The sequence below is a fragment of the Tachypleus tridentatus genome, chromosome 1 (assembly GCF_004210375.1).
Source record: "Tachypleus tridentatus isolate NWPU-2018 chromosome 1, ASM421037v1, whole genome shotgun sequence".
Lineage (NCBI taxonomy): Eukaryota > Metazoa > Arthropoda > Merostomata > Xiphosura > Limulidae > Tachypleus > Tachypleus tridentatus.
The window spans coordinates 60,963,135-60,988,117 of NC_134825.1; the positions used below are offsets into that span (position 1 = coordinate 60,963,135).

At 29.4% G+C, this 24,983-nt stretch overlaps 1 protein-coding gene across 1 annotated transcript; it reads left to right on the forward strand.

The window, feature by feature from the left end:
- Window positions 1–2: 2 nt before the first annotated feature.
- Nop60B (dyskerin pseudouridine synthase 1 Nop60B) lies at window positions 3–24,983 on the forward strand. Its single transcript, XM_076500214.1, has 13 exons — window positions 3–96; window positions 2,696–2,751; window positions 8,044–8,130; window positions 14,105–14,446; window positions 15,076–15,202; window positions 15,379–15,509; window positions 16,307–16,450; window positions 21,256–21,376; window positions 21,943–22,061; window positions 22,812–22,915; window positions 23,128–23,191; window positions 24,230–24,406; window positions 24,594–24,983. Exons 1-13 carry the CDS (start codon window positions 84–86, stop codon window positions 24,663–24,665), a joined length of 1,557 nt encoding a protein of 518 aa, XP_076356329.1. The 5' UTR covers window positions 3–83; the 3' UTR covers window positions 24,666–24,983.

The window sequence follows — 24,983 nt, forward strand, 5'->3', positions numbered from 1 at the left end:
ATATAGACTGGAGAGTAGTGTTTGAACCACGTGTTTACACCGAGAAATAATTTCAACTAGTACAAGATAGTTTACAAATTACGATGGCAGAATCAGGTTTGTATAAATTCCTTTTATTAAATATTAAAATTCTAATAAAAATGATTTCGGTCATTTACCATTGTGTAATATTATTATCATTATTTTGACGGTATTTCATTGTGCACTTACAATAAGGTTAGGCCTAAAACTAAGAGTATGACGTTCTGTTACTGCGTTATTTTTGAAATACTATTTAATACTTAACAGCTTAATTTTAGAGAATATTTAATGGAGAAGATTAATGATTTATTTTACATTTTTAACCAAATGATGTATGTTGTATTCGATTTCGCTGAATCGTAGTTTGGAAATTAATTTTTTTTTTTAGATTTTATTTGTAACTACGTTATACATTATAAATTTTCGGTACTGGATGCATTACTGGGGAAATTCTGTAGAAGGATATTACAATTCGTGATCATAATGTCACTTACATTATCTTCAACATAAAAATAGTTACACTTGTTTGTGGATTAAATAAGTAAAAAATTAAAATCAGTGATGTCGAGAAAACCCACTTGTAGAGAAATATATATGCAAAAACGGCTCGTTTGGGTTGAAAAAATATTTTACGTTGTTCGCTCTTCTATGTAAAATATTTTCTCAACCCAAACGAGCCGTTTTACATATAAAAAATTAAAAGTAAAATATTGATTTACCAACTATACTACTGCAAATAGATGTGTCTCTAACACTTGATGTATTACTGGGGAAATTCTGTACAAGTACCAATTTTCTACTCATGGCACATGCTTTTAATGTCCCAAACTATAATAGACATAAATTTTTGTCATATTGTGTATCAAGCATCAAATTATCCAAATTTGAAATTTTAAAAATTAAATTGTTAATAAAGTTACATTACTAAATAAAAATTACTTATTTACAAAAATTCCTAAGACCCTTTCATGACACACTTTTGAAAATAGTATACTGTTAAGTACAATTATTATATATTGTATCAGTGCCTTTGTATAAACAATTTTACCTTTTTTTTATATTACGTTCACTGCCATTACAAAGTTATATGCATACCGATACATACTAAAAATGTAAAATTTCTTAAGTTTCACGCACAGTTTCAATCAATAATCTGTTATATAGGAGACAAAAATAATTTTTACATTCTTTTTATTAAGTTATTACCTTACATATTACTAGATGTAATCAAATTTTTCTCTATTTACATTTAACACCAGTGAAATTTTGAACTTTAACATTCCTTTATATAATAAAATGGCTTAATTTTGTAATAATAGTACTTTCACAGCTTTGTTTCAGTTAATATATCTAATTATATATATCATTTATGTAGGTTATTGCAAGAAAATTTTTTGTTGGGTAGGAAGGAATGAATAAAAAAGTGACTTAGTTTTCTAAATTTTAATTCTAGATAGTAATCATGGCTAGTCATATGTTGGAAAATGATTAAAGATTAAACATTACTTGTGGACTAGTTCTTAGTTGTAGTAAAATAATTTATTGTTAAGGTATTTTAGAATGGCTGGTATGGGTATTAACACTTTTATTGATAAGGATAGAACAATATTTCGATCTTCCAAGGTCATCTTCACATTAAGAAAGAGAGTTTGAATGTGACCATTGACAGACACAGTCTCAGGGACAAGAGTATAAATGGGTACGGTATTGTAAGGGGCGTTGCAGTTAGATGTTAGATTATTAATTTGTATAAGTACAAATGTGTTCCTTTATATTGGTTTAATTTTGGTTTTAGTTGTTGTATAAATAGAGCTTCTTTGATTTTGCATTTGTTTTTCTACTTAATATATAGGTGTTTTATATGCTTGTGTTGTGTTTATTCAATTTGCAGTGTTCAGAAATGTGTGAAGATGATTTTTTTTTTTTTGTTCTTTGAATCTGGTTTCCATTTTTCTTCTTGCTTCTCTGTTATAGAAATTGCAGTTGTTGATGCATTTTATTTAATAAATAATGTTGATATTGTGCTTGTCAGTGTAGTTTAACAACTAAAACCAAAATTAAATCAATATAAGGGAACATCTTTATACCTATACTAATTAATAACCTAACATCTAACTGCAATGCTCCCTACAATCCTGTACCAATTTATACTCTCGTCCCTAAGATGTGCCCAGCAACAGTCAATTACTAACTTTTTCTCTGTTAACCTAGAGATGACCAAGGAAAATTGAAATATTATTCTCTGCTTTATTTGTAAATGTGTTAATACTCATACCAGTCATTCTGAGATGCAATTGTTAAATTTCAAGTTTTTGACTTAACAAAAAAATCTAAAACAAACTTACATGTATAATGATAAAAAATAGTGATATTAAGTGAACTATTGAGATTTTTTAAATTGATAAATTGCAGTAAAGTTTCAATCAGTAAAACAAAAAAAAAATGCATGTAATGTGAGAATGGAATTCAAAGGTAAATACAAGATAGTTTGGAAGAAAAAAAATAAGGGTCCAAACCCAAGTTTTGACATTTTGGTTTTCTTTTCCAAAACAAGGTCTGTCAGATTCCCTCAGTTTTTTGTTTGTTTGTTGTTTTTTTTTCATTTTGTATAATAACAAGTTTCAAAATTTATATATATATATATGTGTGTGTTTATTTATTTGTCTTTTTATAGTTTTAGGATCACCTAAACCAAAGGAAAAGAAAAAAAAGAAGAAACATTCTCTTGGTGTAAGTTGTCAATGCATTTTTTTTTATAATTTGAATTAAATGTTTATTGAATCCATCTAAGATAAATTGCTGGTCAGGTATTAGAAACTGATGCATGCAAAAGTGAACATTTAGATTTTTTTGTGCATATTGTTTGATGAGGCAGCAAGTAACCAGAAAAAAACAATTGTTTTTATTAATTTTGTCTTCTGCCTTTTAAACTCTTGTAATAAGTTTTTTACTGTTCCTTCTACTTGTATTTATTGTTTTAGTTCATGTGAAATATTATTCCTACAAATATTCCTTTAAAATAATCTTTAGTATCCTACAGTCATAGTTTCAGATGATAGATAATTACCAACAAGTCAGTTTGGTCCTTGAAATTTTGAAGGTCTTATTAAATGTTTAAAGCTTAGAATGTTTCTACATGTAATATAAGGTTATCAAGTTTGATGATTGTTCGCTCAAAATTAAATTAGCTTTTCATATTGTCATTCGTGTAACAACTTTCACATTTATTGTGTTTGATAGTATTCATCCTTAAGGTTGTGGTCAGCATATTTGGTCCTTGAACATTACTTACAAAGCATACCATCTACTGACAATATAGCTATCTTCAAGATCAGTTTGTTTATTTAAGCATTAGTTTCACATGTTTCAGTCTTTTATACCCCATGTAAATGCCTTTGAAAATATCTAATTGACAAGTTTCTTTACCCTTGTCAGTGCATCCTCTATCCTGGTACTGTACATAAGCATCTCACTTAGATAATCACTTTTTCAACAAAGCATCTTTTCTGACAAAGTGTCATGTGTCACTCTTATGGATTGTGATTTTCACACTGCCTTGTGGATTTCAGCACAATTATATTTTCAAAAAACAACAACAATACACTTATATTTAAGAAATATATATATAAGATGTGATGTTTGTGGGTGTGGATTTTTATATCACTGTTGTCAGCAAGGTGACACATCCAATCTCTTTGTTATATAATGTCTCTCTACTGTAGGAGGGATACTTCTGGTTGGAGATGTCTGTGTTTTTACTAGCTCAGAGATAAAGACATTAATTTGGCCTGGAGTGTTTTCTGCTGGGCTTCTGAAGTTACCTTTATTGGTCTGATTTGGATCCTATTGACTGTTGCCAGGCACATCTTACGGACAAGTATAGATGGGTACAGGACTGTAGGAGGTGTTGCAGTTAGATATTAGTATATTAATTAGTACAAGTATAAAGGTGTTCTTTTATATTGGTTTAATTTTTGAAGAGGGGTTACATTTTTATAATCTTGTCTCTATTCTTCTAGGGTCCCTTATATTTTGCTTTCACAGGATCACATTTTTTGGCAGATATTGGCCACACAGTAGTACTTCTCTCCATCCAGTTCTACATTAGCAACCATTATGATTATTATTACTACTGGTTGCAACAGGCTCTGTAGAGATAAGATGTTTCATAAGACTATCTAGCCACATACCAGATGGTATTATTATATTATTATGAGCTGTCATGAGTAAAGCTAAAGGGGATTTGTCCTGTCTGTGCCAATCATTGGATTGAATAATCAAGGTTGATTTGCTTTTAAAAATTTAGGGAACATGGTTCACCTATTGCACAGTTCATTAGGACTCACCATTATATATTTAAAAATGGTTTGTATGGGTAGAGAAAGCACTAGTAGAGGAGCGAACAACGTTTCAACCAGACTCACCATTGCACATAACCCCTCAAATTCTACTAGTGGAGCTCAGCAGTCCTTATCACACTCAATTTCTAGTCATTGGGGTGGTGGATAGAGGCTTTTCATCAAATGTGTTGGAGTGTGCTTGTCCACTGTTGGAAAGTACATAAATATTTTTATTCTTGTTTTGTGTACAAACTGTGTGGATAGTAGGTTCAAAGTAAACCAATATAATCATAACACTGGGAATTTCAAAAAATGTATTCTCAAGGATAGCTGGTATGGGTATTAGCACTCTAATTCAAATAAAGTACATTAATTAAGGTACTAATACTCATAACAGCCATCTTGAGAATACATTTTAACTTCAAATGGGTTTCAATTCATCACAAACTGAGAATTTCACACCTTATGATATGCTTTTTTATTATATAAAGTAGCATATTCATTTGAAGAGAAAGAAAAAAATTGATTTAAAGGCAAATATTACATTTAAAAAAGTCATTTGTTGTATACCTTTTTAATGTTTGTATTTTCTTTTTTATACTTCTATATTTACAGAAAACAATAGTGAAATGTTTCTTGCCATACTCTAGGCTTTGATAACTTTTTAAATGCCTTTTAGTTTCTTTAAGAAAGACTATTTTTAATTTAAAAAGGAATATTTCATTATTCAAGAATTCTGTAGAGATTCACCTGTAGTAGTTACTACTGGGGTAACGAAGCTCTTGTTAGCACATTTGAAGATGTTTTTTGATCATTTCTACAATATTGTCTTTGGTTAACTTATGAATAGTAGTAATGCATTATCAAATGCTCCTAAGTGTACCAACTATTGATTTCCTGTTCTGATACTTGAACATTAGTAAAACTAGCCTATTATGTAAAGAACAATATTTCTTTTTAAACAAAAATTGGTTTGTAGCATTTTCACTTGAATTTCATCCTTTTTTTATGATTTTGGTCATTATATTGAAAGATTTCAGTCATATAATATATTTATGTTGACTGCTTTCTGTGATGGTTGAATCTTCATCTATACCAATTTAACAGTATGATAAGACATTAGACTCTGCATTTAGTTTCCCTTATTTACCCTGAGTCCAAAGTCTTTAAAACATTGATGCTTTTGGTGTAACATACTTTCCACTGTTCATATCATAGTAATAAGAAAACTTGTAAGTAAAAATGTTAAAGCTCCAGTCTGTATTCTAAAAATCTAGCTACTTTATTTTTCATGTATGCTGATAAAAATGCATCTGTAAACCTTTATTTCATTAATTGTGTTTTGCTATGATGTAAGAATAGATGTAACTATATTTTAATCTTGTATCAACTCATTGAGGATAAAAGATCATTGTCTTGTGAACTGAACTCATTGTAGAAGTCTGAACTAAAACGAATGAGATTAATATAAATTTCTAAAGAGCCAAACCTTAGCTATTAATGTAAACATTTGCAAAATACACGTCACTGCCTTACAGACAGAATCAAGCAATAAACTTCAAATGTACTCAATACTTTTCCAACTCATTTTGTTAGTAACAATGCCTCAAGGAAAAACATAAATTATTAATTGATAAATCTGCCTTTTTTAACCTTTAAATTTTTTTTTTTTGTTATTGTTTAATACATTTTGTTTTTGTGGTTTAATTGGTATAAATACACTTTGTTATAGCATAAATATAAGTACAAGAAAAATCTGACTGAAATTGTCAGTTTCTACTCTCACAGGGTCATTTTGAATATGCAATCTACTGACCTGCAAATTTAATTTTTGAAGCTATATAAAATAAACATTGAATTTTCATAGATATTTCACTAGGTACATTATGTTTGAACATTAGTGTAGTATAAGAAATTAGTAACTTTTGGTTGTGCTAATTTTTCTGAAAATTTTACCTGAAATATTTTTAATCACTTATGCATTATGCTGAAATTATGTACACATAAGTTAAACACTTACAAATAATTTACCTTTTCTTGTTAAAAATGTGTATTTTATAAAGAAGTGCTGTAAAAGTAGTGACCAAACTGATGGTTATTTCATTGAATGATATTTGGCCTGAACAGTAACTTTCATGTTATTATTTTGTTCTTGTTACTTTTTTTATTCTAGCATCAAATATAGAGGATTAACTATATTATATTAAAATGATTTTGAATATGCAGATCAGCAAGTTGTAGGAAGCACAATTGATATTGAAGAAGAACTAACATTTGACATTTTGTAGGTAGTGTGATATCAAGAAAACTCAGTCACTTGTTGGTAAGGGCATGTTACCACCCTTTCAAAAAAAAAAATCAAGTACTCAGTTCATAAGGATGTGTTTATGCTGGGGATTTAGAATTTCCAAGATGCAGATATGATGTGTTCATAATACTCAATGAAACTGGAAAATAAATTAATATGGATTAATTTGGTCTGTCAGGACTACCAAAAAGAGACTTGCATGAAGACTATGGTAAGCAAAGTGTGGCATTTTAACAATTAAGAATCCATAAACACATTAATCACTGGCAAAAGCCATCAGTATCTAGGTAGCAGTGCTCAACTTAATTAAGAAAGGCCTCTGTCTGGAAAAGTAACACAACTATGGAAGTTGCTTATATTACATATCAGTTCAACTAGCATTTTACTAAAGTAGCTGAATAATGAAACTAATTTTCATGCTAGTTTGTATGAAGACATTTCAAACAAGTTGCATATGGATTTCTGTGTGATTAGATTATTGAAATTGGTACTGGGAAATTGTCTTCAAATACAAGATGGATTATGGAACATTAGCAAGGAGCAATAATATAAAAGCCTTACAGTGGAAACTTTTACAATGGAAACTTCATAACAGGGCTGTTTCCAAGATGCTTAAGTATATTGTCACAAATTGTTGATTAAAAAAATCCCAATATTTTCAACAGTGGTGATGTGAATCTTTAAAATTTCATTCAGTTGTTTCTAATTTTATTTTCCACTATATTTGCTCTTTTTTTCTCTATTTTTGCTTTTGTTCTAAAATGTATCTATATGTATATTTTTGTATGGAAATGATTAGCATAGACTGTGCCATAATGAATTTATTTGACCCACTAAAAGCACTCGAATGTTAATTATAGTAATTATTACCTCTTAATTGCCATTCATTTACTGAAACTACATTATCAATCTGCAGAATTGAATAGCCTTTTGGTGTTCCAAGCTCCTTAGGCTTATGATTTTGGCATGTTTCCTTCTTATTTGTTAAGCCTCTGCTCATTTTTAGAATGATCTGTTTGAATAAATCTTGCCTGCTCAGAAGGTTAAGATAACAAATATGCAAGTTGATAAATAAATTTAACATTTTCAGAGCACTACATTATATCAAGCTCAGATGCTATCATGCATGATCCATAAATTCACATTAACTCTTGTAATTCATTGAAATGAATATACATTAGGCACATGGCTAAGACCTTGTTTAGCTTTTCATTTTACTATAAAAAGCTGGTAGATAGCATTGCAATTTAACATGAGATGGCTGAGGTAATTTAGTTTTGCATATTTTATGTAATTATCAAAGAATGAAATGATGTAAGATAATTTGTTGTTATTTGTTGTTTTATGTATGTTGATTTATTTTACACTACGTAGGATGTGCAAGCTGAAGAGGACTTTCATATTGAACCATCAGAAAAGAAAGGAAGCTTGAATACTTCACAGTGGCCATTATTACTAAAGGTTAGAAGTTTATAAGTAGTTTTTGTAAACAAATTGGTAAAAGAAACAAAACCATTATTAAAGACTTCTCTTGGATCTTATACGAGATAGCTTAATTAATGTTTGCTTATAGCTTAAATTCACAGTAGACATGAATACTGTTACTTCACTTTATAACTTTTCTTATATGTACGGCACTTTCTCGACATCCACAAAAGTAATGTGCACACTTCGTAACAAACTTGGTGATTAATGGCCCACTATAATAGTCTAAAAAATTAGTGATAATGTATGTAACTAATGTACTTTTATTGCTCAGGTCATTTCCTAAACTTTCAAGAAAATTCTTGAAGGTGAGCTTTGCATTCATTACATAATGTTAAAACTCTATAGACAACATTAGTACAAACATCTAAGTTTAAAATGTTATAACCTGAAACAATATGCTATTCTTGTTATTCAATGTATAACAAATATTATATGTATAAGAAATATTTCACATTACTCTAACCATACCATGAATTTGCAAATGTTAATGCTTTGAGATAATAACTGGGAAAGCAAAAATTTGTGACTGTAAATCAGTAACAGTCTCTTTTTTATGTATCAATGTTACACAATATTTAAATTTCTGCAACTGTCATGTCCATTGTACTATTACAAAATAGACCATATCTTATCAGAACAGACATTATAATATTTCAAAGATTTTAGAAAATGTGTAGAAATGAGAGAAGTCTCTGGGGATACCATAGATATCCCTTGTTGTTTTATTTATTTCATGGAAATACTTAACCAGACTGTATGAAACTTTTGCATAAATTCTGAGTGTATCTATTTACAACTTTTTTTAAAAAATGATATTATTTGTTTTAATTTTCTTGTTAATTTTTGTCACAAAATTTCTAACACTTTGATATGAATCACTTTTTACATATTTAAATATTTCATTTTGTTTCAGAATTAATTTCTTTTTATTAAGCACTTTAATACTGTATTTTTATATCCTCTCACAAAATAGCTTTTCTTGATTATTACTGTCCTCTACTGATGCAAATTTTCAACACTTGCTATTAGTCTTCCACTTTTGCATATGCACATGCAAATAATCATGCAACAACTCTCCACCAACAGAATCACAATAGAACTCCTATCATAACCATTGTCTCTTCACATTTGCATTTGTTAATCATTTCTCAATAGGCCTTATCAGGGTTATGGATTTGTGCTATTTATAGATTGTGATGTAATCCACCAGTGCACATGAGCAAATACAAACTTGAAAAACCAGGAAAACATTCCAAATAACAACACTGTCAAAGCTACAAGGAATTTCTTTCATATATGCTATATCTATCTCTGTGTCTTTCTTGACTGCTACACAATCTCTCACCCTATTCAGTTGAAAGTAATTTAGAAATTATAGGTATATTTTTCCAGGTGAGTCATGCTTTAGATGGCATTTAAATTTGATATTGTAAAACACTGAACAATAAAAATACATTTAGTTCATCTATGCTCATCTTTTTAATTTCTACCCAGTATAGTGGGTTGTACACGGTGAGGAATAAGATTTTCCTCTTTGGTAAAAAGCCAGATGACAGATAAACACATTTGGGCAATAAATTGACTCCTCAAGGCAATTTCAATCAAGTTTGTTGTTTTTGTTTTTTTTCAAATGACATAGAGGAGATACAAAAACATAGTTGGGTTTCATAGTCTTTAATAAAATATCGTCTATGAAACTACGGATCAATTTATTGACCATGTTTTTCTGCCATCTGGCCTTTTATCAATGAGGAAAATATTCCTCATTGTGAACAACCCACTATACTGGGTAGGAATCAAAAAGATGAGCGAAGATGAACTAATGTATTTTTATTGTTCAGTGTTTTATGATATCAAATGATGTAACAGGAATTACATTCATTCTTTCAAAAGAAATGTGTTTTGAATATACATTGTACCAGTATATGAAATAAGTTCCAGAATTAACAGTGAGTTCCAAAAGGACAGAGATTATATTATGAAATTGCTACAAATGCAACCAATCACAATTTTATATAATTCAGTTAATTATACCTGTGTAACAAGTCTACAGATCAATTATTACTTGCCGTGAGCCGATTTTGTATGTATGGGTATAAAATCACAATGAAAACAGACAAGTTTCTTTCCATTGGATGTATGTTTTTAACATTACATGGGATGTTGGAAGGTTGAAAGTAACTTGTGTGAATAAAAGAAACAAAAAAAAAACACTGAAAGCTGCCTTATGTTTCTAATAGAATTGCATAATTTCCCATGAGTGGGAGCCAACAACATTGCAACCACTTTTTTAGCTGAGTATTTGAATGTTGATCTACGTCTTCATAACAAAATTTGTCTCCTCTTCCAACAATTTTGTTTTCAAAAACAACCCTGTGTTTGCCATTCTGTTAGCCAAGCAATCAGTTTGTTTGCCCGTACATTCTGGATCCACATGTGCTTGCTGTAAATAACACTCACATCATTGTGCTGTGATGTCAGCAGGCCCCTAATCATGATAAGGCCTATTGGTGGTAGTACTGTACAGATGTGCTAGATTTTGTTTACAGATATGTCAGTATTTTCTTTTTTTACTATAGACTTAATTTCTCTTTACTATTTATTCACATTTTTCCATTTTTGGAAGTATGTAGCATTTATTCCAACTTTTCTTATTTTTTAGGGATCTTTTTTACTAGTATGTTGTGGATACCTGACCAGATGCCCTGCCCTTTTTTTTTTTTTTTTAATTAACTGTTCATTCTGTGACCACAAGTGATATGAATTATTTTGTCACCCTACCTGCCACAAACCTCATACAATTCCAGATGGTGCCAAGTGTTTGTTGTGTGTCTGTTTTATTGCCATCTATTCCTAAACAAGTAAATCACAAGATTGGGTTTTCCTTTGTTGTTGTTGTTTTTTTACAAATTTGTTTGTCTCGGACCATACACTCATGGACTAACATCAGTAAAGCAGATAGAAATTGCTGACAGTTTTTGATGCTCCTTGGTATTGAGATTCTTCCAACGATGGACCTGATTTACAATTCCAGATGCTGCCAAGTTTTGGTTGTTTGACTCCATCAACACAATAGTTATGCTTTTCAAAGTAAAGTACCATGGTTGCCCATTGCACTGTCTCTGGTGATATGGTCCTGTGCACTCTACAATGTGTTTTTTCCTTTTAGTGGAGCAGGGGAGACATTACAGTTTACCAGTTTTTAGCTGCTAGAGTGGTAGACCTTGGAGGCCTTTTCTCCTTAGTTGAATTATATCACTTAATTGAGACTAGAGCAACAGCATTTTGCAGGTGTTGATGGTATATCACACTTCTATCTGCAGATGTGTTGTACAATTCCTGATACCATCAGGTTTTGTTTGTAGTTCTGTGTCTTATAATTGTCTGTATATCTGACCAATTGCTTTTTCCTACCATCCTGTAGATATACATTCATGGTAGGTCTAGTATTGTTTGGAAATGACCTGGTCACAGTTAGAATTGTGTTGATGCCATGGTCTTCCTACTACAGACATGATGTACAATTCCTCATGCTACCAGATTTGATTTGAAGCACTTTGCCATGTCATGAACATATATTTATTTATTTATAGAATATTAATAGTCAAAAGTCAAGTAAAATAAAATCAGAAGAAAGATTTCATTAAAAATATCAAATCCAAATCTCTGACTATTGATAATTTGTAATGAACAAAAAAAAAAAGGTGCACCAATCAAAAGGATCTGTAGGGTGTGGGCTATAATGTTAGATATAAAATTTGCCTTAGGTTTTGGAGGTGATTGTGAAAGTAGGACCCACATTATTGTAGGGATACATCATATATCAATCTTAACCTGTGTCTGCCACTTTTAGTTGTTAATAAGGCCATTTTAACAAGTTGGCATTACTTTTGTATGAATGAAGATCTTAACACACATAAAGGCTTATTTAGTTTGAAATTTGATAGTTACAATGGACTCTGGGTGATAGTTGGGAGTTAATACTAGTTAGTTCAGACAACTGGTTAGGATCCTTTATAATAATATAATTTGTTTACTGGGCTACTAATTAATGCCTTACCACCATAATGGGGAATGAAATGCCAACTTCAGGAGGGAAGTTTATCTTAATAACCCCAAGTGGTAATACTTTATTTTCTTCTTTTTTACTTTGGAGAGAAGTCACCTTCCCACACCTTTTGGTAATCACTCAATACCAAAGGGTCCTATTACTTGGTTATACATTTTCTGAGATTCCATTATGGTTTACTACCTTTTATAGTCATGAAACAGGCATAAAAGGGTTAAAAGTATACCTGGATCAGATGTGATATGCTCTCCTGCTGAAGTGTGTTTTCCCCATTTGGTTTCACACTTGGTATCTCTTTGGGCACTTCCTAAAGGAAGATAATATTTTATCAGATGCTACACCAGTTCAGTGTAGTATTTTAGCTATTTGGTGATTGCAGGCGAGATGTAATATTTTCTTACACTGAAAATCTGTTTCTAATAGGTAGTTATATCCTGTCACATTTCTCACACAACCTCCTCACTTCTAATATATGGCATAGGTTTTCTGATCAATCTCTAAGTTATTAACAAGTGGTTCTGGTATGAGTTGTGTTGGACCGTTACTGGTAGAGAGCTGCAACATAATCGCTTGCATGTGGATATGCAGAAATGGAAGGCTAGGGAAGTGTATTGAAAATTTGTGTAAATAGATAACAGTACTAATTTAAAAAGCCATATTGTGAGTGGACATACGAATATCAGAAATTCATTTTCATTGTATACAGTCAATTTCAACTTTTAATGTAGACCCAAGATTTCAAAGCAAACAAAAACTAAGCAATTTTGTACTAAGGGAATAAAAGACTGTCAACAGGCTTTTGAAGATCAACAAAGTTGGCACTAAAAGTTTGATTTTGATATTTGTAATAGGCATGGCATAGAAAGCCTATTGTGTAACTTTGTGCTTAACAAAAAAAGCAAGAATTTAGAAATATTATTAAAACTAACTTCTAAGGGACTGTGGGTAATGTTCCTGTAGGAAGCACTGTATCTACTTTTGTTATTATTTAAGTAATATTCCATATATTTCAAGTGTTTTTCAACTGAGCAAAAAATCCCTTTCATATTTTATTCACTATCATAAGTTGCATGATGTATTGAAAAATTATTTTGCTTATAAATTGTGCTCAAAATAGTTTGTGTAAATGTTTCATTTCCTAATATCTGACATTAGTTAATTCATACACTGGGATGCAAATGTTGAATAAAAACAAGAGGTCAAGCTCGGGAACAGACGTTATTATCTGTATATCTGATCATGCAGTTGCACATTTTGATGGTTTTTGTCCAACTGATTCATACCATGTTCATATTGTTGACCAGTGAGGATTTACCACATTGTTATTTTTATATCTTAAAAAACCTTTTCATTCCCTTTGTAATTAGTACATAATTCTCTAGTTTACAAACTCTAATGTTGAAGAATATGTTTCTAAATGACTCGGTTTTTGAGTCAGCAGAGAAAATATTTGTTATATGTAACAATCCAGTTTGGACATGTATCTTGTAATATAGTTCAAAATTCTGATTATATATATAGACACACACATACACACGCATAACCCTTGTGTTACTTAGTCCTTTATAAAATACTTATTTGTAGATAATGATAAAAATGGCTTATTTTTTGTTGGGTTTTTCTCCAGAAATAAAAGCTTGAGGAAAATGTTTTTGTTTTCTAAAACCTAATTATATGTCTAAGTGTTTAATTCTGAAGACTTAAATTTTCTGACATTATTTAGTAAACTTTGTAGTTGACACTTTAAGGAACAGATTTAAAACAATTACTTTGTAAAATTTCATTTTTTATTAACTGCTAAATAATTTCACAGCATTATGATAGTTAAAAATGCTACTACTTGTTAAAATGTTTTTCTTTTTTGTTCATGTTTTATAGAATTTTGATAAACTCAATGTTCGAACTAACCATTACACACCTCTTCCACATGGTTCGTCACCACTCAAACGAGATATTAAAGATTATATCAGTTCTGGGTTCTTGAACTTGGATAAACCTGCTAATCCATCTTCACATGAGGTTGTGGCCTGGATTAAGAGGATTTTGCGAGTTGAAAAAACTGGACACAGTGGTACTCTGGATCCGAAAGTTACAGGATGCTTAATAGTTTGCATAGAACGAGCAACACGTCTTGTGAAGTCTCAGCAGGGGGCAGGAAAAGAATATGTTTGTATATTTCGACTACACAGTGCACCAGAAAGTCAGCAACAAGTTGTAAAAGTAAGATGTTTAGCTGGCACTTAATTTATTTTTTATAAAGAAAATTATAAACTTAATAACAATAAGCATGATTGATAGTCTTATAACAGTAACTGAAGGTATTATTTTAATGTGTTGGAACATGGATGATTTTATGCTTGAACCCTTATTTGATAATTTATTGTCAACATCATCTTATCTTAGTTGTTTTTAGTTGAGTTGCACACATCTTTGTACAAGTATATAAATTAACAGAATTTTTAAAACAAGATAAGTGGTATTCATAATGGAATGACATTTTACTGTTTTAACTTGACACCATTTTCCCCTCCTTGCTATAAAGTTGATGAAAGACGTAAGTAACATCTGTCACTATGGATACTAAGATATGTTTCTTTCTTTTTTGAAAGCAATGACATTGACAAAATTATTGTGATACTGAAGTTAAACAGATTATCATGGTGTAAAATGCTCAGTTTTAATATGTTCAGTGTTATGGCCTTATGACAGTATATATTGATTGTAATTACTTGTACTGCAGACATTTGTTTATGCTAATAAGATTAAAACAAGCTATTGTTTTATTATAATGTATTTTATATATATATCAGTATATGTTGAAATTAATAACTGAATTTTTCATGTATTAGTGTCTTGAAAGCTTAAATGGTGCACTCTTTCAACGCCCACCACTAATATCTGCTGTAAAACGACAACTACGAGTCAGGACAATATACGAAACAAAACTACTAGAATATGATCAAGAAAAACATATGGGTGAGTTTCAATTTTTGAAATTGAAAAACATGTTTACCTATAAATTTTAGTAAGTAAAAATGTGACTTCTCAAAAAACAAACTTCATGTTGTTATTGTTCATAAATGAGGTTCTATTTTAACATGATTGTTTAGAAATAACAGTGAATCATAAATGACAGTAAACTTTTCTTCTAGGTATATTTTGGGTGAGTTGTGAAGCTGGTACTTATATTAGGACATTATGTGTTCATCTTGGACTACTACTTGGTGTGGGAGGACAAATGCAAGAGCTGCGAAGAGTTCGTTCTGGAATCCAATCAGAAAAGGTTAGAAATAATTAATTATTCAATCATAACTGTATAATACCATAATTTGCAGTAAAATATTGAGTAGCTAGCAATAAATTGTTTTATTTTGAAACAATGTTTTCACATATTATGTTCAACAAAATTAAAATCACATGAAGCTGTTATCTGTAAAAGTTTATTTCTGTTTTTTTTTCACTGACAATAAGACATAAAAGTTATTGTCTCCAAATGATACAGAAACTGTTGTCTGTCTGCAGCTATCAGTATGTTATCCAGTGAGTTGGTAGGTTGTTTTGATCAAATGTTAACATTAATTTAATTGGTTTTGTGTTATTATTTGCAAAATATCAGTAGGATGTAGAAATGTGAAATTCGTTACCATATTGAATTACCTGTCATTTGACAGAAACAAAATCAGTTTTGACCTTAAACCTGTAGTTATTTTTTTCTGGTTCATATGCCTACTTCTAATCAAAGAATTGTGGGCTATAAAGTAAAAGGTATGAACAAAGAATTATTTTGTTCATACCACAAAATTTTCTACTTGATGTGTTTCTTTCAACAAAATAATGAAAACAGGAAGAAAAGTAATAATCATAACAACATAAAAGATAATTAACATATTTAGCTTGCCAAGTTTTGTAGAACAATGATGGTGATAAGATTATAAACATAAAGTTTAAAAATTATGCATAAATCTTGATGACCTGTTTCACATGTATTTTAAGTTGTATTTTTCATGTATGATAATGTGTGATTTGTTTTTCTTTGTATTTCTACTTCCTTTCAAGAATTGTGTTTAACTTTGAATGCAGGAAGGACTTGTGACAATGCATGATGTTTTAGATGCCCAATGGTTGTATGATAACCATAAGGATGAAAGTTATCTTAGGCGTGTAATCAGACCAGTGGAAGGACTTTTAGTGTCTCACAAGAGGGTAATCATGAAAGACAGTGCTGTAAGTCAATCAAATTTCTCTTCAGGGGTACATATGTCACAACAGTTCTTATTTGGACTATAAGATAGATGATAAATGAATGTTAAATAAGTGATGTAGGATAAAAAATTAATAAAATGTAGTGGGTCATAGGATATTATTTCCAGCAGCTTAAAAGATAATAGAAAAATTGTGTTTATTTCAATTTATCCTTTCATGACAGGTGGGTTTAACTAAGCATGTCATGTGATGTCGAGAAAACCCACTTGCGAACCTGATCAAAGAAGATCAAAACGTTGTTCGCTCCTCTGCGTAAAATATTTTCTCAACCCAAACGAGCCGTTTTTACATATATAAGCATGTCATGGTCTTTTAGCAAGTTATTTTCAAAATTTAATTACACTACTTTTTGTTTGTTATATTAATTTACTATAGCATAAAATCACAACTAATAATTTATATTTGAATTGTAATATAAGTTTAAATTTCTTAATTTTACAAGGCAGTATTTAAAAAACTTCCTGAATTCCCCTAGTGTGAGAAATCTGAAATAATTTCTCTAGGCATCTGTTCTTCGTTTTATTCACCACACCAGTGGTGTGGTTCAGTAAGTACAAAATTTAATGTAAATTACTCACTATAAAGTCATAATTGCACAAACAATTATGACAATAGAAAATCATACCCCTTTTGCCACAACCACACTTCACATCCTTTTTTCAGGATTTATTAATCTTTTCTTGATGAGCCCAGCCTGTATATACATTTGCACACGTAAATTATTTATACTGTAACATTTGATGCAGTGTATGTATCTTTACAAAATTTGCAATCTTTTTAGTAAAGATTGCAGATTACTAGTCCGAATGCAAAGTGATTTTTATATTATGATTATAAATATCTTTAAAACCTAAATAAATTTTGAATGTTTTGTTCTCAGTAAGATTTTGTATTTTGCCTCTTGTTTTTTCTACCCTATGTGGGGTTTGTAAATTTAGCTGATGTCATATTTTTTTCCTAATTCTTTTCACTGTAATTGTAAGTTGTACTTCTATAATTCTAGAATGACTACTTGAGAACAAAAATGTTTAGACAAAATAGTTTAAATCTTAATGTTGGCTAACATTACAAAATTTGCATTGACAGGGCACACATGCACTTTTGTTCCAGTATCCAAAAATATCAACCTGACCTTCACAAAAGTGGAAAGAGGTGTAGGGGGCAACTTTAATTCTTTAATTAAAAGATATGGGGTTCTTATTTTGTATTCTAGCTTGTTAATATTGGTAAGTTAAGTTCCTAATTCATAAGAAACTATAGACTTACTATTTGACATCACAAACATCTAATTTGAACCAATGCTACTCTTAACATACCATATAACTTGCAAAAATTGGTATTTAGGGATGTTCTTTTAATACTTACATTTAAATGAAGAAATTAACTAATGTCTAGACTGAATTTTGAATTACCTACCATTTGTTACTAAACTTTTTGAGATGCATTCAAAATTTTATTGAACTACTACTTTATGAATTTAAGTCAACAAACACAATGCCATGGCCTTTCACCTGTAACCCATTGTGATAGGGTTAATAGTTCTATTTTACATTTAATTCTATATTATGAATAAACAATAGAAAGCCAAGGTTTTCATCTGTCAAATGACATATTACATTGTTTTCTGAACAGAGAGTTGTCAGTTTCTCAGGTGATATAATTTCATTCCTACAGGAGAGATAACAGCTAAAGCTAACTTGGATGAATTTCTAATAGTTTCTGTCACATAGTTAGAAAGCGTCAGAAAAATTGTGACAGGGGAATTGTCTGTTTTGTGCATATTACTATTGTATGTTTATTGATGCATTGTTTTATCAATAAAAATTATTTAATGCATTACTACTATTAGTTTACAAAAGTAGTCAAGTGTCATCAGCATAAAAAGCCCTGTTAAGTATTTTATTTATTGTTTTTCATGTTCATTTTTTATTTATTACTGTAAAAGTAACTGAAATGTAAAAATAAGGATCTCTTTAGGTTAGTTTAGGTAAAATAAAGAATAATAAAAATGTTTCCCTGGGCATACCACATGAGCAGCTGTGATTTGCAGTATCTTGTAGGTAAAGTAATTCAGTAGCATAACATGAGCTTCATGTTCCCCAAATGATTTGCATCTTATAATGGCATGAATAGTAGTAGTTTGTTGTTCAAATAACAAGCATAGAAAAATAAAATAATAAAATTAATGTATAAATAGATTTATACTGTCACTAGTTTAAAGCTACTTATGCTAAACAAATGTTTCATTTTGCAATTTGAAGTCATTCTGGGAAAAAAAAATAGTGATTTAGATTTTTTGTGGTTACGAGATTAGTGAAATTGACTATCCTTGTATAGAGTTAGAGTAGAGAAAATAACAGATAAAATATAGAGATTTACTGAAAACAAACATTTTAAATGTATTTAGAAGGTTTAAGATAATACACAAATGAAACTTGAGATTTTTTGAGACAAAGAAAGAATTTTTGAAAATAAAATCACTTTGCACCTTGACTAGTCAGCACAAGTACTCAATATATTTGTGGGCAAACCTGTTTTTAGTTTATTAAGATATAATTTTGTATATGTTAAAGACTTTTAATGTTTTCAAAAAGTTTGCCAAATTTTGCATAAAAAGTTAGTATGAATACTTGGTGTGTGTAAGTATATATTCCAATTCAGTATTTTATACCAAGCCTGTTTCTTATTAACTTATTGACTGCCGTGTTTTTAGATCTAAAATTCTTCCAGTGCTAGATTTATTTTGGTGTTTTATTACTTGCATGAAGTTTGGAACTGTAAGGTGAAGGGAAAAAAAAGTTATTCTTAAAATGAAAATCACTTGCACCCAGACTGACTCAGTAAAGTTTCCATAATTTCATGGTATGTTTTATATGTTTGTGCTCACATTATGGAAACAGTAGAAGAGTATCTTGGATCATTGATTAATACTCAGTACATCATTCTCAACAATTCTAATCTCATAGAAATTCAGTAAGTTAAAACCTTCTGAATTAAGAAATAATAATGTGTGATGAATATCAAATCCATGCTAAAAATTACTGTGATTACAATGAAACAAATAGTTATGAACAGTTTTTATTTTATTTCTTTAGGAGCTACCAAGACATAGAAAACAGTTCTTTTCTCATCTTTAAAGTGCATGTATAACATTGTATAAAAATATTTAGTTACTTTATATAACAAACCTAACACTGTAACAAGCTTAATTTTGGCTGATCTCATAATCTATGTGTAACCATAAATTTATACATCCTGTACTTCAGTACTCTAAATATATCTTTACAAAATTCTGCAAGCTTTTAGTAAATACTAAAAGTTTGTTGTACAAAAAATTAGATATTTTTGACTAAACAATTTAACTAGAGTTTTTTGTCTGTGAATTTATGAAGCCTTTATTTAGTTTGTCTAAGTGCTAGGTGTATTTCATTTTAGTTTTTATATTTCATTTACATAATCTCTAGAACTTTGTAAATGAATATCAAAAGTAAAACTATTTTTTTATACCTTGACACTAACAAACAAAATCAGCTATTTACGGTAAAATGAAATTTGAAAATTATAAAATAAATCTAGGTTATCCATTTTCTTTTCCAGGATGACTTCACATTGTAACAGACTCTGTTACACGTTATTTATTATTATTGCCAAAGCTCAGTTTATTTAGATATATTGCTTTATAGTGGCACACTTTTAGACCCTTTCAAAGTAGATTGAAAGCCATTCATCATAATTTTGAATAAAGAGTCATGTTATTTGCATACATATTAAATTACATTAATGACTTATGATGTTTGTGTGCTGTCACAAGTAATTTGTTTATTTAAATCTTTTTTTTTTTTTATGGATTTTCATTATCTATCCCAGCAAGTTTTGGGTTTTTACTTTGTTACTTTTATAACAATAAATACAAATATTTATAAAAAACAAGATATTTATTACCTGCATGTAAAAATGTTGAACCCATTGCACAAATGTTTTTTTAATTCAAATGTGTGATTTAAAAATATCTTAATGTTATTTATAATAAATAAAAGGTCCTGAAATCACTATAATTTAACTGGCTAATGAAGCTATAAATAGAATAAATAATTCTGATGAGCTCCAAGGATGGCAACTAGTGAAACAGAGGTCAAATCTTCATGTATCAACAATCCTAGCTTCATAAAAACTTCAGTAAATTAAGACCTTTACTTGTTTTGGTTATAAATAAATCACCAGAATATCAAAGAATTATTGAAATTTTTAAAAACTGCATTTGATGGAAGGAGTGTATCATATGTTTTACTGTATTGAATATATATATATATATATTAGCATAGAAAGAAGCTTAGAAACTATAAATTTACATTTTAACTAGTACAATAGGGAATGCCTTTAGTATAACTTTAATTCTTGAGAATATTAAGTGATCATGTTGGCATAGAAAGGTAACCTAAAGTGGGCAATTTGGAGCAAAGGAGTGCTGCATTATACTGAAAAGTGAAGGTCCATAAGTTATTTAAGTACTTCCTTTAAAAAACAAAATTTAAACTCGTATAAGTAGTCAAAATGACTGAACTTGTGCATAGAGATTTAAACCCAAATTTCAATTATTATTTATAAAACTGTGAAAAGCAATTCAGTTCAGCCTACATTTTAATTCTCAGAAAATTTCAGTTTTATTGTATACTGTGTGCTTAGAAAAGCTCAAATTGTACATATATTTAAATATTCTTGAATGTTTTGTTTGCTTGTATTATTTACTATTTTGGTAAATATTTCAGGTCAATGCAGTTTGTTATGGGGCAAAAATTATGTTACCTGGGGTACTTAGGTTTGAAGATGGTATAGAATTGAATGAAGAGATTGTTATTGTTACCACCAAAGGAGAAGCTATAGCTTTGGGTGAGTAGTGAAATTGTCATAACAGCAGTTTACGTTGAGAAGACATGAAGTAAAAGAGGTTAAATGTTATTCATTAGGTAGTCTTGTTGATTCCTGTTTTGCTATTCTGTAAATATATAGTTTTTTAGAAGATATTAAGACACTATTTGTGGTTGGGTAATCTATTGAAGTATTAAACTTAACAGGAATCAGTATATGTCAATGCAGTTTTTACTTTAATGCCAAGGTACAGAAATAATTATAAAATTAAGTTTTTTATTGTCAAATTATGTGTAGAATTTTCAGAAAGTGTTCTGGATAACTGAATAACCTTTATTTTGCATATACATGCACATTTACACCAACATTATTTATAATAAGCAAAATATTCAATTTAATGTTTGTCTTTTTATTTCTGTTTTAGTATTTTTTTTAGCTCAAGTCTTTCACTGCTTTGGGTAAAGAGTGTTTTTGATTAAATTGTTGTGTTAGACAGTATATTAAAAAATAAGTGAAATAATATTGATCAAATTGGCTGCTTCACTCTACCTAAAATGAAGAACTAATGTTTTTAAATATTTATGCAGCCATCGCTCTGATGACAACAGCAACAATTGCAAGCTGTGATCATGGAGTAGTGGCAAAGATTAAACGAGTGATCATGGAACGAGATCAGTACCCTCGAAAATGGGGTCTAGGCCCAACAGTATGTTTAATTTTTATTGATGATTTATTTTCAGTAATAATTGCATTTAAAATTATGTACTTTATTTATACATGAAATTGTTAAACTTTACCATTGTACATGTGTGTGTGTGTATTATGTTCGTCTAAACCCACTTAAACATCAAATATAAAATTCACATGAAGTCAGATTGACAAGAAGGAGAAAAGTATAGGGTTAGAGATTTGTAACACTGTGGTCTTTAAGTTAATTTGTTTGTTAAAAATATATTATTGTTGATCATTTATTTCTGATTGAACATTATTTCTTTGTGAAGTGTTTAATATTATGCTTGCAAATAATCTTGTAAATAGGCTTTTCTGTGGTTTTTTGCCACTGATTCATTTCTGTTGCTATCATTATTTCATAATTTTTTTATGCAAAAACTTTTTTAAATATCAGCAAGAGTTATTTTTTTACAAAGTACTAGTTAAGTCTTACTTAATTATTGATTGATAATATTTTATTTACTTTTATTTAATAAGTTTTTATTTTTTTCATACTCTGGCTGTGTTGCTTGGATATTAAATGGTTTATATCACTACATCTTGTTCTTGACAATTATGATAAGACTGTTTAAAGAACATTAGTAATATTTATTTAAATAGAATTGCATTCTATATTCTGTTACTAAAAACCAGTTCCTAATTTCCTAATTTTGCTTTATTTATTTCCATTTAAAATGCATTTCACTGGATTTCTAATGAACTTTGTTTTGTTTGTTTGTTTTAGGCATCAGTGAAAAAACAGATGATTAAGGAAGGGAAGTTGGATAAGTATGGAAAACCCAATGAGAAGACTCCAGGAGGCTGGATTGAAGAATACAAGGATTTGAGGTAAATTTTTAAATGGTTTATATCTTTAGAAGATAAAATATATTTCCTTTTTGAATACCTGATGTAGCTATAAACTATTTTCCTTTAAAGTGTTATTTCTATAGCTTGCTTTTTAAGAAACTAGAAAATTCTGTATGAATATAAAGGTAGACTCAAAGTATGTATATATGATGACTTCTGACTAACAGTAGTTATATTTTCTTTGGTTCTAGTCTTGTCAAAGAAGCACCACAAAGACCATCTGTTCCCCAAGAAACTGTTCCTTCTATTAAAAAGGTAAAGATTAAATAAAAGACTAAAAGTAATTTCTTAAAGTGTGTATGTTTCTAGGATTGTTTGATGAAGTAGTATTGTATTTTCTTGGGTATTAACAAATTTTTGAAACAATGTATATACATATTCACATGATGTAAAATGTATTTCTCATTTATTTACAAAATATACAGTGTTAAAAAAACCTATACATATATATGTAGAGAGTGTTATGTAAGTCTTTGTCTGCCCAGTATGGTTGTAAGAACTCAGGTCATTTGCAAGTTATATTTATTTTAAGATGTTTGGAATGCAAGTGTTTAGTTGACTTTTCCATGTGCTCTGTTTTGATCCAAAATAGTGAAAAATCCTCTATAAACCTTTAAGCTGTATTCCAGTGTATGAATACACTATATGAGTAAAACTTAAATATAGAATAGAGATTTAAACAAAACATTGCTGCTTGTTACAGTTGTTTTCTATATAGATAATAATATAATAGCTGTTCATCTCATAATCCATGAAGAATAGCAAAGTTAAGACATTACCTAATGTTACGAAACTAAATAGGTTTGAAGCTACTTAGAGAGGAAAAAAAAAAAGTCAAACTACCTGTGTAGGAAACAAAAGAAAAATTCATTAATTAATAAGCTTTCATAAAATATCTATATATGGGCCTATAAGTATGAAGAACACACCATTATGCTTCAGTTTGCATTGAAGGGTTCTAAGATCTTTCAAACATGAAATACTTGTCAAAGAAGTTTACTGCTGCAGTGATACTGGTACTTTTATTGAATTGTAAAATTAATTTTTTTAAATATTATTTATGTGTTTATGGATTTTTTAAAAACTTATGGTACATAAAAAACAATTATTCTTCCTAACTTATAGCTGTAGTTGTGTAATGGAAGAATGCCTGTTGTATGGTGCTCTTAAAAAGGTAGATCATTTGTTTTGATTTGATTCACTATCAAGTTGTAGTGTATGATTTTAGTTTTTAAATGGATGAGTTGCAGCTCCTAATCTTTCTTTCTTTTTGTTTTTTTATTATTATTATAGAGAAAACACAGTAGCAGTAGTTCTACCTCTACGGAAGATGCTAAGCCAATTTTAAAGGAGAAGTTGCCTGAATCCTTGCCAAGTACCTCAGAAAAAAAGAAAGAGAAAAAGAAGAAGAAAAAGCAGAGGAGACAAGATGACGGTGATCAAGCTGATCAGGCTAATCAGGCTGAGCCAGTAAGTTATACTTTTATTTTGTGAGATTATAAACTAATTATCAGTTTAAAAAAACATTTCTTGAATATTTAAGAAATGTATAGTATTTGAAATACATGAATTACTAGAATTATTGTAGGATTAATAAACTCCTAGAAATGTTTGATACTGATTTGGTATTTAGGGTTATACGATTATTTCTTTTTAGAAAAAGGAAAAGAAGAAAAAGAAGAAAAAAGAAAAGAAAAAAGGAACTCTAAAAGAAATATCAGAACATTAGGATTCATTCATTGTTTATATTCAACAAAAACTGAATAAACTTTTATTACATCTTGTAAAACTCAAGGTTATGAAATTGTCTTTATCTTTCAAATTTAGTTTTGGTAAATGTCAGATCAGTAACTGTTTTGTTTTTTTTCATTGTTTTCATGCTCACAAAAGTAAACATTTTTTAAAGTAAATTTATGTTAATTGAACTTCAGAGTATTTGATACTAAACATAAACGAGTTAAGTGTGAAAGGTTTATTACCCTTGCTCATGGCCTAAGTAGACTTTTAATATTTGAAGTACATTAAAGTGTAAGTAACTTGGTGAAAA

Excerpts from the sequence above, each read along its gene's own strand:
- Nop60B (XM_076500214.1), top strand. Across the intron at positions 15,203-15,378 it reads TGATCAAGAAAAACATATGG|GTATATTTTGGGTGAGTTGT; the intron begins GTGAGTTTCAAT and ends CTTTTCTTCTAG. Across the intron at positions 21,377-21,942 it reads AGGAGAAGCTATAGCTTTGG|CCATCGCTCTGATGACAACA; the intron begins GTGAGTAGTGAA and ends ATATTTATGCAG.